General features: G+C 35.8%; 1 protein-coding gene across 6 annotated transcripts in view; it reads right to left on the bottom strand.

Annotated features, from left to right (window-relative positions):
• Window positions 1-19,671, bottom strand: part of SLIT2 (slit guidance ligand 2) — a 365,106-nt gene that overhangs the window by 333,552 nt on the left and 11,883 nt on the right. For all 6 annotated transcript variants that reach the window (XR_010409316.1, XR_010409317.1, XM_045881403.3 and 3 more), the window contains one exon: window positions 14,440-14,511. Coding sequence is in view for 4 of the 6 variants with exons in the window: in XM_045881403.3 (XP_045737359.1) it covers window positions 14,440-14,511 (72 nt within the window). In the remaining 2 variants the exon portion in view is untranslated. The remainder of the gene's footprint in view (window positions 1-14,439; window positions 14,512-19,671) is intronic.

Here is a 19,671-nt window from a genome sequence, read left to right as displayed (position 1 = left end):
ATATATGAAAAAAAGTTGTCTTAGGAGATTTATAATACTATTAATTCTTTTTTCCTTTTATTGCTGTCTCTAACCCATCATATCTAAGTTGTTTTGTCATTTAGTCCCAGTGAGATAGGTTTTGGAAAGAAATACTGAACAAATGAAATTGTATGTTGATTCAAAGTCCATTGATCATCCACAAGTTGTACCTAAAACATTTTAAAAACTACTTTTAGAAAAGCAGTCATTCCTCAGAAAAGCTACAGATTGTTGTTGTTATTTGAATTAATTGGTATAAATGGGGGAAGGATGGTAAGAGGGGGATATAGTCAAATAGCTTTGTCAAATAACTTTGAGAAGCAAATTTTTAAACATTAAACAGATTTCTTTACTGCGTGATACCCTGTAGATAAATATACAAATGTACATGCAGTCACCAAGGGGATAGGACTTTCATTATTTTCCAACACATTTGACCACAGAATACATTTCTCTTAGATCACTGGAGAGCACACATTAGGAATCGCTGTTTTGAAATATAGTAAACATAAAATAATCAGTGTAGAAATAAATACAAGGCACTAAAGTAAAATATGCTTGAGAACTGGGGAAAACAACTATACTTATAAAACATGTAAACCTGAATCATCTTATAAGAATATAACAAAAGTAACTACCTTGCAATAGACATCACATTCATGATATGGATATAACATTTGGAAATAACATATTTATCTACAGCTTAATAGTTTCAGCGTACTCAATTTATAAAAATAAACCAATATCTGGATTTTCTTGTTGTTTTAAACCACTTTGTTCTCTTTAAGTCAATGTACAGTTTCCGAACAAGAAGGAGAATAAGATTGTCTATTTTAAAAACATTCTGTTAATATTTATAGTTCTTCTTTACCCCTCTGTCATACTTAGTTCAAGCTTTTATCTGATTTTCATCTAGTATCCCATCTTAGGACAATAGAAAGATGTCTGATAACTCAGAAAAGAACAAAAAGTAACGTTGGTAATAGTTGGGCTTCCCTGTAAGACTGAAAAGAATGGAAGAAAAATTCTTTCCATACACCCTTAGGTGAAAACTCTTGCCCTGAAATATGATAATTGATATATGTCATGATTTTTCAAGTAATTATTATAACTACAAGTGTTATTCTTGTTCACACAACTTCACTTTTTTAATCACACTATTTGCCACAGTAATTTCCCGCATCAAGTAAATTCCAGGGGATTACATGGTGGGTGGGGAGAGGAAAAAAGGTATTTCCTTTTATCAAATGTAACTATGTTGCTTTCTCATTCCATCACGTTCCCATGTAATAACAGAAGAATCCAGGGTGGTCACTTGGAGTACCTGATTAACAACTTTCCTTGAAACTATTAATTAGGTGTGGAATTCATTCCGCTTAAAGACAGGGAAAAAAAACCATACCAACTCAGAAAGTGAGCTCGCCTTTTGGAAAAAGACTCCAGATTTCAGTTGCCTTCAGGGTATTCAGGTTCTATACCTTCTATGCTCCTCAAAAGGTCAGGGAAATGTCCAGGGTGCACAATGCATTTACTAGGCAGAATTATAGACAATGATGGCTCTTACTCTCAAACCTGTTACAATCAAAAGCTGATAACACAAACAAGAACATAACCTGCATCAACCAATGCCAATTTCTCCTTTGATTTGCCTTGTTTGATTTTTAACTCATCTCTTCATGCTACCATTAGTGATGTTTGAAAGGCGGGTGATTATTGAAACTACTTCAATTGTACACCACTATCCTCATATTGAGGGATTACCATGTATCAGGATAACCATTTAATAACACATAATCATAAAATCTCCTTTAATTGTTTTTTTTTTAAACCTAAGCTTTCAAACAATTCACATTTAATACCAAAGCCATGCAAAATATAAGCAGGCTGTATTTATCTAGAAAAGAAACTGCCTTTATTTTTTAAATTGCTAATAGGGGAGAGAACAATCTAGAAATCACTCATCCACAATATAATTATCTAATTCCTGGCTTATTACCATGAATAATTCCACCATCATAATTCTTGCAAGTCCTGTGAAGAGTTTCCTATACATTTTTTGAAAAAAGAGCTAGAATTATGGAATATATTTCAATCTCCTTCCCTTCTCTGCATTATGTTTGAGCATCCCCTAGAGACCAGGAAGTCTGTGCTAGGTTCTGGTGATAGGATGGTGAACAGACCAGATGTGGTCACTCTCTTATCTGACTTACTATACACTTTTATAAGCAAAGAAACTCATCTTCAGAAAAAGAAATCAAGTACCTCTGCTCAGTATCTGCAGCTGGTGGTGACCAAAAGAGCTAAGAATGTAACTAGGATATCTTCTGACTTCTGATCCAGTGTTCTCTTCACAACACAATATATTTCATTCCAAGTTCAAGCTGTTGTTAATCTTTTTCAGGCTTAATTTCCAACAAGCATTCAGTTGGAAAGTACTGATTAAGCAACCTACACTAGGCTAGATCCTATAAGTAAAACATGACACAGGGTTCTCTGTTAACACACACATTATGATTAAAGAATAATATGTAACCACATATTATAGGACACAGAAAATAACAGTTTTAAAAATAAAACAAAAATAAAAATAACATAAAATATATAACATTTACTGGTATATCAAGCATCCTACTAATCCTTGTTTATTTAGCGAATAATTTACTCCATACAGCACTTCCATAAGGTAAATTCTATTTTCCTCCCTTTTTTTACACAAGGGGAAACTGAGGCACGGGACAGGTAATTGAATGACATTCTCAAGGCTACACATTAAGTGATTCACTCCTATGCAGTCAACAATCTATAGTCATAACCACTATCTTATAATCAATGATCATTGGGATGTAACTTACTGAAGCAGTTGAGAAGGGTTTCATAAAGGAGGTGAGGCTTATTATATGAACAAGTAAACTATGCTACTCTAAAGTGGAGGCAAGAATGGAGGCCAGAAATGTGCTGAGAACTTCCGGCGAGTAACCGCAAAATCAGCTTGCCCAGGATATAGCGTGCAAGCTATGATAGCAGGTATAAAGTGAAAGAAGTAATATAGAACTAAATTATAATTGGTCTTGAAAGACAGGCAAGAGAGTTTTATGCAAAAGAGAAGTTAATTTTAACTCACCCAATCCCTGTGGAGTAGGATACAGAGTATTTCTAGGTATCCTATCTCCCAATCTCATTATATGCAATGGTTCCAATAGAATAACTATCAAATATATTTGTTACAGCATAATCGTTTGTATTTATTTATTTATTTATTTATTTTAATGTTTTATTTATTTATTCATGAGAGTCAGAGAGAGAGAGAGAGGCAGAGGCAGAGGGAGAAGCAGGCTCCCCGCCTAGCAGGGAGCCCGATGCGGGACTCGATCCCAGGACCCCAGGATCATGACCTGAGCCGAAGGCAGATGCTTAACCATCTGAGCCACCCAGGCGCCCAATCGTTTGTATTTAGAACAGTTATTCCTATTTTTTAAGAAGCAAACTTGGCGACTTTACCTGTAATAAATCCTAAGATCTTTCTTTTTGTTTATTAGTCAGGGATTCCAAATAGTTAATGTATAAACCTTAACACTGACTTTCTCAATATAAGAGCATAACATTGCCTTTTTTTTTAGCATAAAAGCAACATAATTATCTATGTTAAGTGAAATGTCCTAAAACTTCCTTAAATTTCTAGTCCTCAAGCATTTTGAACATTCACAAAATGCTTATGATTCTCTACCTCTCACTGATAGCTATCCCCACTTTCCAAACACACACAGCACAAGCACACAACAACACCTGGTTGGCTTGGAACAGTTATTAGTATAATGAACTATATCATTTAGAATATACTAGCTATCCAATATGTTAAATAACCAAAATTTGTTACCTCTCTCTTTCTCTTTCATAATTTTAACTTCTGAGCATTTTGTGTCTTGCAACTACCTCAATCTAAAAGGTGGATCCTTATGTGGAAGAAATACAATTTAAGCAATATTCCTACTTGTTGGTTTTTGTTACTCGATTCTGGGTGGAGAAGGAGCTTTGAGAAGAAAAAGATCAATGTGGGTTAAAAAAAAAAAGAGTAAAGTTTTGGAGAAAAGCTGAAATTTGATAGAAGGAGAACATATAACCTTGTAGAAAGTGCTCATTCTATGTTCAGCAGTTATTTTGTGAATGTAATTCTTGGCTCAAAGCAGGGCTTTCTATTAAGAGATTTTAATAACATTCAATCCTTCTTGCACTCTTTTACCATGAGTAATACAGAAAACAGGTTTTATCCTGAGGCATCTGAATTTAAACTTTTAAAAGAGGAATAAACATGTTTAGTTTCAATATGAATAAAAGTAGTGTCCCTAGAAAAACTACACTATAACAGCACATTTATTTCTGGAAAAATAAAGAAAGATTTTACTTTAACAGCAAATAACTGTAAATAATTTTTAAAGTTTCATTTATCTGATTATGCAGTTGCATATACAGATAAAATGAAAAGAGTTAAGATATAAATTCTAGTAATACTTTTAGAAAAACTACTGTGAGTGAGCAGCTGCCCTTGGCCCTACATATCATATTTTCCAAATGTTATCAGTTTGCCTCAAAACATTCCTTTTAGGTAACTGTTTTTTATAAAAGATCAAAAATAAATTAAGGAATTTGATAACATCTAATCTTTTCATAATTAATGAAGTGCATCTGAATTTTCATATTAATGGTGTCATTCATCCTGTCTACCCGTAAACTTTTTTATCTGAATATAATAATGAGACCTTTTTCCCCATATAATTTGCTTGCTTGTAATTACGTACTTTGACCCCAATTCTTAAAATAATGTAACTACAGCAGTGGCTTAAAAGATGTAAAAATTTGTATAATTAGTAGGCTAAACATATTTAAACTTCTTACAAAAAACTAATGGGCAATTTCAGATGTTTTGCAGTAGAAAGTGTAGACTATAAATAATATTTAAATGTTACACGTTGACACAAAAATAGTGTTTAATTAAGACATATTTTTAATATATTAGTCTAGAAACCTTTTCAATAAGCACACCAGATTTAAAATGTAATTTAAATTAATATTTTAGAAAAAGGGGTCAAGGTTAAACTGTTTGTCTTTCTTAAAAAGTTTATAATGTCTTTTGTGTCCCTACTTACAAAAAGAAATCTCAATGAAACTTGGATATTAAAACCTCCCAGGAAACTAACAATAAAAGCTGCTAAGAATTTCACAAGTTTTTTTTTTCCCTTAGGTGTTAATTAAATGATCATTTAACACTGCAATGTAAACACAACATTTTCATCTCCTGACAGCACAGCCTATTATAAATCCGGGGTAATAAAAGTCTTGGTGTTAACGCTCTGAACCAAGTTCCCACCACACTCTAAGATGCCTTGTCGTGTCTAAGGTTAAGCATCTAGACACAAAACAAAGCTTGCGCCTACTCAACTTCCAGTCCAATTTTCCCATCGCCCAGTGACCTAGGTAACACTTTGAGCAATAAAGAATAAATTTAATTTCTCCAGCATTTTGTGAGGATTAGGAACAATTGTTGGCTTGCAATGACTTTTTATCCTTGGATTCTTTTTCCTCCAGAGCATTCCTCCGGTCCTAAAAGAGAATTCTGATGGTTTAAGACATAGAACAAACAGAACTTTAAATTAGGCTTTTTTCAATCAATTGGAACTGTTGGAGGGGAAGCAATCAACCTTTCTCTGTGCTGTTCTCAGCTATTCACATACTTCAAGCTTTAATCTTTCACTAGTAGAAGAAACCTATCATGAAGGGGTAAAGCTATCTTTTCCCATTCTGTTTCCAGACGTATTTATTTCTCTTTTCTTTAAGATTTTTTTTTAAACACTTAAATCAAGTTGCCATACTTAGCTGTACACATTCATTTGGGGGAGATTTCAAGAGGCGCAGATGTTCTCTTAATAACATTTCACACAGCCATGTCGTACCCTACGCCACGGGTGTTGCCACCAACAGGAATTTTTACTTTTCATTGCTTCCTTCTCTAGAATTTAGTTTTTAAGGGGGGGGGGGGGACACGTCTTCCCAAAAGTTTCTTATACAGATCACAATTTATCAAATATTCATCACAACTTTTCAACTTCCTATGGAGAATTCAGAGACAACAATTAACTTGGTTATGGTGACAGGTAATAAAGAGGATACACATCACATTGCCTCTGCCTGCAAAACTTATGTACATGTGAAAAGTATTGGAGTTATAATAAAAACAAAACAAAACAAAAATAGCTTCTGGCTCAGATCTACTTCATTATCAAATACTGTTTAAATCCAGAGTGCTAAGCGATTTGCAATTTGCACTGCATTTTGACATATGTTTAATCTAAAAATGCACTTACAATCACATATGCAGTTTATGTAAAGATGACAGAATGTTCCACGGATCACATCATATTTGCATATTACAAGATCAATGGGTTAATTATCTTAGATTGTTTTAAAGATTGAAATTTTAATTAGCAATAAAAATGTTCTTTAGGAACATGTGCAAATCTTCTTGATAACTTTTGGAACAGTTAACCCATAGTTTAAGGAGTTTACACAGTTATTCGAACTAATTCATACTTTTACTTCATTTATTTAGGAAAAAACATCATTAAAACAACCACCCAAATATGTACATTAACACTAGTTTCTGAGTCACAGTCTCTGTTCCTATAGCTAATTCATTTTATATAGGAATTTTAAAACCACATGAATCATCAACTGGGAGAGGGTAAGAGATCTCATTAAGAACATTCTGGCCTTAATGTACCTTGTGTGGCCAAGTAAGGAGAAACAAAATGATGCAAGTGCAAATTTTATGTTAATTTGTAGTGGTAAAAAAATTAATGTGGCTATGCTTATGTATGTGTTATTACACTGAGAATAACTGCAAGGCAGAGGTGAAACAGAACAAGGAGATTTGCTGACTATGGGCAAGTTGCAAAGACATCTGTGTGACTATTATTTCATCTTACTTTTCAAGACAAGATAATAATCATACAATACAATTTCTATCATATTGGAAAGTTGGCAATGTTCTTTTGAATACAGAATCTATAGTATGACTTGAAATATCCCCATGAGGAAAATATGATCATTCCCATTTTAAAGATAAGGAAACTTGACTCCAGAGGTGTCACCTGGTTTCCAAAAATAGCAGAGTTGCTAATATCGGAGTAGGTATTTAAACACTAGTGCTTTATGTCCCCTCTCTTATGCTATAAATTAATTGATTTCAGTGTCTTAAAACCTAATGTAAATACATTAAAATTAGCTAAATAGAACTAAAATCTTATGGATACTTATTCCTAGAATTATTTATGTAAACTTCAGTCACTGAATTATATAACCTTGAGACTGCAGTGGCATTTTTATGATTTACCACCAAATTTTAAAATATTGCCCTGATGATGTGTATTGAAAAATGTATTTTTGACATGAAAACCATAAACTTAAGGGGCGCCTGGGTGGCTCAGATGGTTAAGCGTCTGCCTTGGGCTCAGGTCACGATCCCAGGGTCCTGGGATCGAGTCCCGCATCGGGCTCCCTGCTAGGCGGGGAGCCTACTTCTCCCTCTGCCACTGCCTCTATCTCTCTCTCTGACTCTCATGAATAAATAAATAAAACAAACAAACAAAAATTAAAAAAAAAATAAAAAAAAAAAACCCATAAACTTAAATTCAGGTGTCAGCAAACACAACCACTCTTGAGGAACTAAGTTTTAATTTACATATCACAGGTCAGATGTTAGCAATGGCTGAGGCCCACAAATACCACATACCAGCATCTATCACAGTCTTCTCCAAATTCAAACTGGCCTACCATCAGTACTTGTTGGTGGAGATAAAAACATTTACATTTGAGAAAGCAACCATTTAAACAAGTACACTGGCAGGGGAAAGATTCTTGCACTTGATGCAATTAATTATGCTGTGGATTTCGCACTCGCAGAGTATATTCTGTGGGTGGGCATCTGCAGAAACCTACCAACTTCTGACTTTCTTCAGCAGCAAACCTTCTACTTGTAATCTCTTTGAAATAAAGCTATCAGCATGGGGCCCGGCAAAAATCTCAAGTACGATGTTAATCTTCCTTGCGTTTATAACTTCTAAATCATAGGATTACATGTGGATTTTATTTTATTTTTTTAAGATTTTATTTATTTGACAGAGAGAAACACAGCGAGAGCAGGAACACAAGCAGGGTCAGAGGGAGACAGAGAAGCAGGCTTCCCGCGGAGCAGGGAGCCTGATGCGGGGCTCGATCCCAGGACCCCGGTATCATGACCTGAGCCGAAGGCAGACGCTTAACGACTGAGCCACCCAGGCGCCCCTACATGTGGATTTTAAAACAAAATCAAAAGTAAGTCCTACTTAATGTCGCACCTCTTTTCTTCATGTCAAGTGGTAATGGCTAATATCTGTGTATCGAGGCTTTTGTCTATCTACTTAAAAACAAACCTTTGGTTATCTAATAGGAATATTTTGAAATTAAATGGTCCTCCTATATCTCTGTTCTTTAAATGGTAAGAACAGAGTCCCTTGGGCCCAATAATAATAAGTCATTAATAAGATACTGGACAAAGAATGGGACCTGCTGTTTTAATCAAGGACAGTGAACGCGTCTCTAAGTTTTATCTCACGTACGGGTTCCTGGTTTTCAAAGTCAATCTGTTCCCCTTTGCAAAATATCGGTATTAACAGCGCAGAGAGTGTGTCCTTGCACCGAATGGTAACACAGTGACACGACCTCTGAGGAACTTTCCCCCTCTGCACACCAAGCCCTTCGGCAGCCGCAGCAATGGAAAGCATCATAGCAGCTCACTAGATGAGTAATGATGTGGATCCGGCCAGACAACAGTAACCGTAGCAACTGTAACCTGCAATTCCTGCACAACCACTGTCGGATTTATTGTGGCAGGGGCCAAACAGGCCCAGAGTAAAACGGAGCAGGAAACTATGGCACCTGACACCTCTAGGGGCCCACACTTGAATCAGAGCTGGCAGAAATTAATTCAAGAGGAATTTTGACAGGGGCTCTGCCGCTTTCATCCCTGGATACATGAATCCTACGAGACTAACTTACATAGTGTTCTAGAAATGCAGTATTATATTAAGTTAACGAATATTATGCGTAAGTGAAAACTGGGTTGTTTTTATTTTGCTGTGTCTACCAAAACCCTCCAAGGTTTAGGGGACTAAACATTTCATTAGCCAAGTTACCCTTTAAGTTTAATTTGGCTCTCTATTATTCATAATGCCTTCCCAGCGTTAACTGTTTGCTCATTCACATTACAAACCCTGAGCCCAACAGAGATTTAATTCAATACATCAAACACTTACTGAGAGGTTTCTAAAGGTCAAGCCTAATACTAGACCCTGGGGACATAAAAACACAAAACAAAACAAAACATGTTTTCATAATAAATGTATGTCAGCATTTACACGCATAATCATAGAAAAAGAAAACTAGGTTAATAATAACCGACAAGTTTACTAGTGGTTATGTCTGGATGGCGGGATAATGAATAATTTCCGCTTCCTCTTTTCTATTTTTCTGAATCCAAACCTTTTTAATATGAGGATACGTTACTCTCATAACTATTAAAAACCAAAAATAAACACTAAAGCTCCTTCTATGGGACGAGACGAAAGGCAAATAAAGACAGCCTCACTGTGTATTTGTTCTACTTCACAAATGCATTTTTACCATAATAAAACAAAAATTTGTTTTCTTCTAAAAAAAAAGGCACGATTATTATTATCAGAAACAATTTTGAGCATCTGAGATCTTATCTGACAACGACTGTGACCTGACCAATCAAATTAAGTGGTCAAAATCTATTTGTCTCAGGTAAGTAGTCACTAGGCCCTAAAAAGAGTCCCTGAGTTTAAAAATACTATTTATAATGTTAGATAATTTAGAGGTTCCAAAGCTCACTGGGGAATAATAAATGCCACTTGTGAACCAGAAATAAAAAGGTTTCATTCAAAGAAGTAGAGAAAATGGATCACTGGGACTCATGCATTTAATTTCATTTGTTAGTCTTGTTTTGTTTCAGTAGATACAAGTGAAAAATGAGTTTCCGCAATACGCCTTGGATACTTAAACTTATGTTAGAAGTCTGGGTAAATATAATGATACTCAAATAAATAAACTGAAAACCACAAAACAAATATTTATAACCAAATGTTCGACCGCAGTAGTACCAATGAAATTCCTCTCTAACGAGCCTGGATTGGTAGCTGCAAACTCAAGTTAAAAAAGTGTGAATCACTCACTGGTAAATCACTTTAAGGTTACATTTATCGGGAAGATTTGTTTATGCTACTTATATATATAATTGCCACTCATAAATTTCAATCAATCACGATTGCCCATTTCAAAAGTCACTAAAATCTCAGACAGTTAACCAGCTCCAGATTGTTCCAAAAATAATCTTCTCCACTCTTAAATTGATAATAAAAATGCAATGCCGGTTTTGGAGGAGGAGTAAAAGGGAGAATGGCGTTTCTACGTAAGTTAAGGAAACTGTGTGCTGTCTCTTTTAACCTCCAACCTATAGCCCTTTACTTTCCCTTTACTTACACTTTCCATCTGTCAACAAGTGCTTGTAATTTTATTACACTGTCCTGTAGTTTATGCAGAGTTGGTATTATTTTACAGAGTTCTGTTAATGGACTGGATAAATGGTAATGCTATTTAAACTAGTCTCCTGCTCCAACAAACACAGCTGCAACTGTACTACTATTTCTGAGCAAACATCTTGACCTGAACATGTAGTGCTTTCTCAACCCGTCCAAAGAGAAATTGGAGCAGACAGCAAAGGAAAAGCATATTTGGCCTCTAGCAGCAATCAACCGTGTCAAATCATAATTCATATACAGCGTACCCTCTTTTTCTTTTATATTGCATTTAGAGTCCAAAAAAAGCATGTGTGCTTCTTCACCCGGCATCTCATTTTCAGCCAGGAGTCAAATGGTGATTATTTGTTAAAAAGTGCAAAGAAAATCTGCATAATGTCCAGTACATCGGACTAGTTTTAATCTAAGTAAATAATGATAAAAATCAGACATCAGTATAGTATGAGCTACCCATTAAATAATCTAGTAAACTTCTTCACTAGTTATATACTAGGATAACAAGTATTAAATAAGGTTAAAATATTAACTGGTACAGTAAGTTAGAAAAAGAAACAGAGATACTAATGAGAATTATGCAACAACTGATAAAGAGAAAATAAATTATAAATTTGTTTCTTTCACAAATTCTAGATGTATCTGTCTCTACTAAATTATCTAGCAGGGCAATTATGGATTGCTTAATTTGTATATGCAACAACCAGCCAAATACCTTCCCTGCCCCGACATATTTTCTTTATTATTTATCAGAAGTCCTTTGTTCTGTCACTTATCCTTCTTGTGAAAGAAAGAATCATTTTTCCTTTTTTAAATTTTTTTTAAAGATTTTATTTATTTATTTGTCAGAGAGAGAGAAAGCACAAGCAGGGGGAGTGGCAGGCAGAGGGAGAAGCAGACTCCCCACTGAGCAAGAAGCCTGATGCGGGACTTGATCCCAGGACCCAAGTCATGACCCAAGCCGAAGGCAGCCGCTTAACTGACTGAGCCACCCAGCCATCCCAGAAAGATTCATTTTTCAATGAACGTTTTAGAGGACATTTTTGTTTGTAGATTTATGCACATTTTTCCATCTGTTAGAACATTTGTTTCGGGTGAACTACTAGGCACCTATATCACATGAAGAAAAATCTGAACTTGAATCCTTCCTCTTAGAAATTACACTGGCCAGGCAATTAGGCTCACAAGCTTTTGTTCCTTTATTTATTAAACACATTTAATGGTGTTTTTTTAATCCAATTAATTAATCCAATTAATCATAAAAAAGTGGTCACATGTAGTTTATAACTTATCCTCTCAAGAGAAGTATCATTGGTAACAATTCACTAAATCTAATTCAGGTGGGACAACAGTGCCTCAACTCAAAAGAAGATTCCTGACGTGAGGATGCAGAAAAAAATTACACCACTATGTTTCACATGTATTTAGTGCTTATGTCAGGTGTTAATTCCCAGTCAATATTAAACATTAAGCCATCAGTCTGTAACTTTGGGAACATCAAAGCATTCGAGTCCCTCTTGCCACTAACCCTAAGAAATAAAACTTTATCTTCCAAAACTACCCAGAGGAAATCATTTGAGCCAAACAGGTAAATCATAACTCTGAATGCATTTTCTAGCTGCCCATTGTCCCATTTTTTTACATGCTTTTAATTAACTAGAAAATACTGCCTGAGAGTTTTATGGGTTCTATTTCTATAATTTACTTCTTGAAGATGTCAGTTCTCTCTTCACACAGTGGCTTCCTAAAGTTACAAAATCACAACAACATAAAAGACGAAATCTGTTGGTCCACTATGTGATATTGTCCAAGAGGAAAAAATGATCAACAGAATATAATTTGCTGATAAGAGAATTCTGCACTGGATTACACCACCTGAAGCCTCCTAAGAAAATTAATCCAAGGGCGCCTGGGTGGCTCAGTTGGTTAAGCGACTGCCTTCGGCTCAGGTCATGATCCTGGAGTCCCTGGATCGAGTCCCGCATCGGGCTCCCTGCTCGGCAGGGAGTCTGCTTCTCCTTCTGACCCTCCCGACCCTCCCCCCTCTCATGTGCTCTCTCTCTCTCTCAAATAAATAAATAAAAATCTTTAAAAAAAAAAAAAGAAAATTAATCCAAGTACTTCTAGACTAAAAACCACATATTCTTGTTCCTCAGAGACAGTGTAGAATTTTCCCTTCTTTAGCTTAATACTTTTAATTGTAGATGACAGTCATTCATTTAAGTTATATTTTCATAGCTACATAGAAAATGTAAAATTACCTAGACTGGTGTGGATTGCTTTTCTATGGACACTCAGCAAAGTGGTAGTTTCATATGCCTCATTGTACACTAGGCTTCAGTCTCCTCAATCACAAAAACTTAAAGCACAAAGTATAATGACTCTTAAAACCATCTCGGTGGCCCTTCTTGGAAACTAGGCAGAAATATTTAAATATAAGTGTCAACTTACATACATATATATAATCTTTATAATAGCCTAGATCCTATTTCCTTGGTCAAAATAGTCCTTACGGAATTCTTACTTAAAGTCAATCTTCAGGTTTCTTCTTTGATTTTTTTTTTTTTTTTTTTTTTAATTTACTTAAATTGAGCCAGTTAACCAGCAGGGAGCGCAAGAAGGAGAAATCCTGCCAGGTGACTTTGGCTGTCCTTAGAGGAACAATACCAAGAAGGTCAAACTCTAGAGAGGAGACGGCGTGTGTTAGCTGGCTGCACATTTGCCCACTGGGACAGTTCTGTCTATAGTGAGCTAAGGCATCAGGAGGACCTAACAAAGATCCTGGCCACAAGGCAGGGAGGGCTGAGAAGACAGTCCTCCTCCTTCTGGAACTGATAACAACAATATTGAACTAACAGGCTATGATGAAGCCAAATTCGGAAAAAAGCAACATGCTCACTTTCCCTACAAACACGAAGCTACAGGACATCCCCATCATCCCGGTGGGAGCCATGCTGAGCACTTTATTCTGTATATCCCAACAGTTTTGTCACAACGTCCATGAACGTCAATAATCATTGTTATTTATTTTTCCAACACTTTGTAGCTTATCTCCCATCTGCACAAAATCATTCATATGGTGGAAAATCTCATTTTAAAAGCTTTTGAAAATGTGTTTCCACTATTACATATTAGGTCAGAGAACAAGCATTCCAGGGAGGAAAAACTAATTTTGCCTAAAACTCATGTTATGCTCCTTCCAAAGAAGTATTTCCGTTAACAGTCTAGGAAGTATTTGTTGGGAAACCTTTACAGTCACTCCTATTGCAGAGTTTGGAACTCTGGCTTTAAAGGGAACATTTAAGAGGAAATTTACAGCCCTCTTTAAATACCTTATAATAATATTTCCAGACTAATAAACACCACCCCAGTACAGAAACAATGTCAAGAAAGCTGACATTAAGAACCCTAACTTTACAAGAAAACACCGCCACACTTCCTCTGAAGAGGAAGTACAGTGGCAATTTTCCCCTTCAGAACTTAATCAGAAGTTTCCATGAAGAAATAAGGTAAATCTCCTCATTATCACATAACCCAGAAAGAATAATACAATTACAACGACGCATACATAAACCACTAAATGCTAACCAAATAAAACAACGGGAACCACTGGAAAACCAATCATAAATTTCCATAAGACAAAAAAAAGGCAAACTTTTAATCCATTAATCTATCGGTGAATAGATTCCAGGAAAGCCCAAGGAAACAGATCCAAAATACATTTAATAAAATACAAGGTACTACACAAAGCAACAATAACTATTTCTGTCTTACTTACAGCCTGTACAGCTTCGAAGTCCCAAGAAACAGCAACTCAGGAAACAGCTGAAGGTGATTTCTGTTTAAACGCCTTTGGAGAAAAACAAAAACAAAGCGTATGTTACACAGAAAATACCCAACAATGAGTCTGTGATTTGGTCGTGTCATGCCTCATCCTGTATTTCGGGAAAGAAAGAAATGACATTCAAAAGAAATAAAGCATTGCAAATCAGAAGTTGCTTACACCTTTTGTTACCTGACTCTTTAAAAGCAATTTTCCATTACGCTTACTCAGATGATTCCCCGGGCCTAAACCCTAACCTCCTGTCTGTGCAACATCAGTCATCCAGAATACACACAATGAAAAAAGATGTCTTGACTCAGACTCCGGTGTCTAGGTCAGGCAAGTGCTGTATACAGTAAACGGTGCCCTAAAATAATTCACACGCTGTCCTGGATGACCTAAATTTTCAGCCAAGGCATAGTGGGGGAGATGGAAATTTCAATTTTGTTAGCATCTTGCTTAGTTGTGGAAAAAAAGTGTGAGAAAATGTCAGCACGATTTGTCCCTATGGGCGAAAGCAGAGGAAAACTGCAAACTCCAAACCTAAACCCACAGTTATTGAGCATTCACTAAAAATAAGGCTAGGTTATAACTAATTGTGGTGGCTAAATATGTTTAGATAATGCTTTTTTAAATGTTTGCCTGATATGAAGTTAAATTTAGAATTTAGGAAAAAAACGTGATTGCAACCCTAACTCAATTAAGCCGTGAGGCCATGTAACTAAGTTCTTCTGGAGTGTGCATGCTTGTTTAACAGCGGGTAGATTCTGGCGCTGATGTACTAATCTCCCAACCCCATTCATTTTAAGTGGACAATTTAACATTTCAGTAAAAATAAATGTCCATCTCTCTGCTTTTCCCAAATTTGAATAAAATAATGACAAGCTGATGCAAAAATGTACATTTAAATGATTTACAGGTCGCTATAGCTGTAGATGAGAGTAAGAAGGTCCAGAAAACTAATGTCACTTTGAGGAAGCTACAGGTATTTCTTGAGTCTTAAATATAATGTTAAAAGGACAGGAAAAGAAGGCATATCAATCTTGACATACATAAACGGTCATCAGATAGGAGCAAAATTATACTTATTTAATATGCAGAGGGCAGAAATGGCACTAGTGATTATAAAACTCTTAAGAAAGTAGATGATAAGGGAGACCTTTCTAAGAATTAGAGAATTTCCAAGGATTAGAAGAAATGGAATGATCTGCCTTGAGAAACTCTAAACTCTTCACTCCACTTATATTCAAGCAGAGGCTTTGTGTTTTGTTTGTTTGTGTTTTTCCTGCAAAGGACATAATAAAAAAAAATCCTGCATTAGGTGAAAAATTGCACCAGGTGAACTCCAGAACTTCTTCTAACTCCAAAATGCCATGAGGCAATGATGAAAACTGTAACTTTTACTACATAAACTCCTATTATGAAGAAGTTGATCACCTACAGAAACATTCTCAACACTTAATAAAATGCACACTCATAAAAAAGTATGCCAAGACAATTAGGGGGAAAATAATAAAATTAGTGGTGAAAGGGTGGAATTTCTTCCCACTTACACTAATTTTTATAAATAAAGCATATAACAAGGTTAAATTTAAAGTGAAACCAAAAGCTATTACTCATTTATTTTTCTCTGCTGGGCATGGAGAAAGGAAGGAGTACTTCTGAGGAAGGAGTACTTCCAGAATCTACTATTATACAATTCTGATAAAATGCAACTTAATTATGACCTTGTTACATTTTTCTCTCAGAAAATCAACTACAAATACTCAGTATTTGTAGCAATTAGAATTTTTCCAGGGAAGCAACTACTCTTGGAAAGATTCCCATTATTCAAAGAGCCAATCTCGATTTCTAAAATGGCAACATGGGCTATCGTAATCTCACCCAAACCACTGGACTATCAAATATCCTCCAGGATTCTCCAGCCACAACTAGGATGCTCCTTCAAGCCCCTAGTGCCTGCTGTTTGGGGAGCTTTCCTTTTTCAGATGGCACTTTCTTACATCTTATGTGAAGCTTCCCTGATTCCCCTACACAGAGGTAGTTCCTCCCTTGGCTGTATCCCCATACCCCCATGGCATTTGATAAATAAGGGCCCTTAACACTGTATTGTATTTATTCACATACTCGTCTGTTTCCCAGTAGACTGTAAGCTCTTCAAGTATAAAGACCACATCTTTGTATCCTTTCCCTTATTCTCTGGCACTCAATGGGTTCTTAGGAAATGCTAAATGAGAACATTCTTCTCTTTTTGCATTTTGATATAGTTCAGCAAAACGCTAGCATATTCATTTTATATTCAGCCAACTTTCCTCTGGGTTGTTTTCTGAGGTTCCTGCCTTAGTTTTTATGCCGCTCTCTAGCTAACCAAAGCCCCACCACCAAACTTGCTTTCATGGGCCCTATACAGCAATTACCCCCTTTCCCTCCCATCAACCTCCCTCCCCCTGCTATCCTCAACATCATCTAGAAGTTGGAAGGAATCCAGTATGTCTAAACAAATTCAGAGATCCTGAGAAGTAGATATTTTGGATTGGGTACAAGCAGTGTCTTTTTTTAATTATTCCTTTCATATTCCCAGCCATTCTTAATTCACTCTAAGAGCAAGAGCTAACATATACGAAGCTACTACGTGATGATCACTGTTCTGAGAGGTTTGCATGAATTATCTCATTCATTCTTCAGAACCAACCCCAACAGCAGGTACTGTTGTTACTGCCATCCTGGAGAGGGGTTTACAGCTCATAAAAAGTAGAGTTAAACTCTGAATTCAGGTAGGGTGATTCAAGAATGTATCCTCTGAATCACTTCTATCAAAGAGACACACACCAAACATTTCTAAACATTAATTCAAAATAATATAATACTGAAATTGTACTTCTCATCAACCTTTCCTTGGGAAAAACATAGCTTTATAGAGTCTATTTCTTTAATATCTATGAATGAACCACTCGAAAAAAAAACAATTAAAAAAAAAACGAGCTCGATATTCAACTCACTGTTTTAAAGTTCTGTTTAAAATGCCTGAAGTTTGAGAGCAAAATGAAAACGTGTATAAAATCATTTTCTCTGAATTCAGGTAATTTATCGTTTCATGAAAATTATTGTGAATGATCTTAACATTGTCTAAACCAAACAGGAGCATAAGACAGCGTAGTATACCAGAAAGGCAGATAATAAGTGATGTCATAACAGGCATAGAAACAACAGTACAAATCCTTTTCCCCTATAAACGAGTATCAGTACACTTGGGGTTCCTGTTCTTTCTTCCATCAGTGCTAAGAATAAATGGAAATACAAACATTAAAATAAAAGGTGAAATTCTCCCAAAATATTCAATGAAGGGAAAAATTTTAAAGCAGGGATTTCTTGTAAAATGACCAGAAATTAAATTCTTAAGTTAAAGAGGAATTTTTTAAAATCCAGAATTATTTTAAAGACCACTAAGGTGCATAACAATTTCTAAACAGGGCTGGAAAATAAATAACCTAGCTAGCATCTTCGAATGACACAGAATACTTCTCAGTAGCTTGACGAGGACAGTGCCATAATAATCCTCATGTAAATGAGTTAAAGAAACTAAAATCTGATGGTCCCAGAACAGAAAAACTGCATGCAGTGAACTAAATGTATCTCTGAGGAGGATTTATGGGAGCCAGCCTACACTGGCTCCATTAAGCTGACCAGGTGGGTCAGTTACCTATTGTTCAGAGCAAGGACACTCCATTGTGTCAAAGGAAAAACAGTTACATGTAGCCCTTGAGCCATCACCAGCTAGATGGATTCTGCCCACAAGATCTCAGGGCTAACTGAGATCCTCTGGATGGCAATTCAGGACTTCAGAAAGGTGTCAAGTGTATCTCAAAGACATTTTTTCTTAGGGCAAAGATGACAGGATCCCAATAACCATTTCCTCTGTGTTACAGCTATTTTTGAGCATGACCTTCAGTGGGGTGAAGGATCTTTCTGTGTCGCACAAAACACCACTGGCCTCTGAAATGCTGATTCTTAACCTCAATGCGAAGGGCAGCCTGAGCATCATCGACAAGCATTGCTTTAAATGATCTGTCAGCGGCTTCTATGTCTTGTCCATTGGTAAAAGTGACAGTCTTTTATTTTTTCAACTTTTACCTCAATTCCATGAGTATGTGCAGCCTTCAACCCAATTCAAAATGTAAAATGGAAACAATTTTTCCTGTTGTTGTGAATGTAAAGTATTTTAGCAGTGTGCCCAGTCTGTAATACGCATTCAGTAAATACTGCCTTATGAATGGGCTTATCATGTACAAGCTCCTATTTGTCACATAAAAATGCCTTCTTTTCAGGTAAACTTCTACTTGTTTCTTCTAATGTTTTTATTCCAACATTTTTAAGGCAAAGATTTTTAACATTTATGCATTATTTAGATGGATAAATCAAACTTTTTGTAAAAATATTGCTTCCTCTTCACTCTCCTTACTTCTTGGCATTTCTCTACATCTTCAGAGCAATTATGAGAAATACTCTGAAACAAAACTTGAAGGAAGTTTTGTACATTCTTCACATCTCTTCTACTGCCATATGCCATGATAAGAAAATCAGAAGGAAAACGATAGTAAATATGAATGTACAAAAGTCAAATTTATTATGTACACATTTTATTAGCTCAATAAGATAAAATAATGCCTAAACTGAACTTTGAAAAAGAGGAGAGTTGTTGAAATGCATGATAATAGTTCTTTAAATGCCAACCATGTGATAAGCATTTTGTGAAACTATATGTACATTATTTTACTTAAACCGTGGACTGCTAGTATAATTATCTCTGTTCCAAAGATGAGGAAACAGGTTTGGAAAGATCAAGCAATCTGATCAATATCTCATGATGGAATTGAAACCAAAGGTTTTCCAGTTTTGTGCAGTTAGCAGTATAATAGACAATGAGGTTTATCGGAGGCATGATTATCGCTAACTCAAAGCAAGAGTTTTCTGATGTCACTCAAGAGTTTCTGATTTTAAAAGGGGGTATAGGTGTTTGTGTCTGTTTAGAAAGCATAAACAACAATACAATCAACGAGTATTTGCCACGTTCTACAGAATGCCAGGCAATAGCATATAAAACTACAAAGTGCCTAAGCAGAGGGGAGTCGAGGTTCTCTGCACCCTCTGCTCACTGCCAGAAGCTAGAACAGCAGCACTTAGTGGGGG

This window comes from Mirounga angustirostris, unplaced genomic scaffold (assembly GCF_029215605.1).
Source record: "Mirounga angustirostris isolate CCGP_5_RB_7025 unplaced genomic scaffold, mMirAng1.0.hap1 SCAF_2, whole genome shotgun sequence".
Classification (NCBI taxonomy): Eukaryota; Metazoa; Chordata; class Mammalia; order Carnivora; family Phocidae; genus Mirounga; species Mirounga angustirostris.
This window is presented reverse-complemented; position numbering and strand designations above follow the sequence as displayed.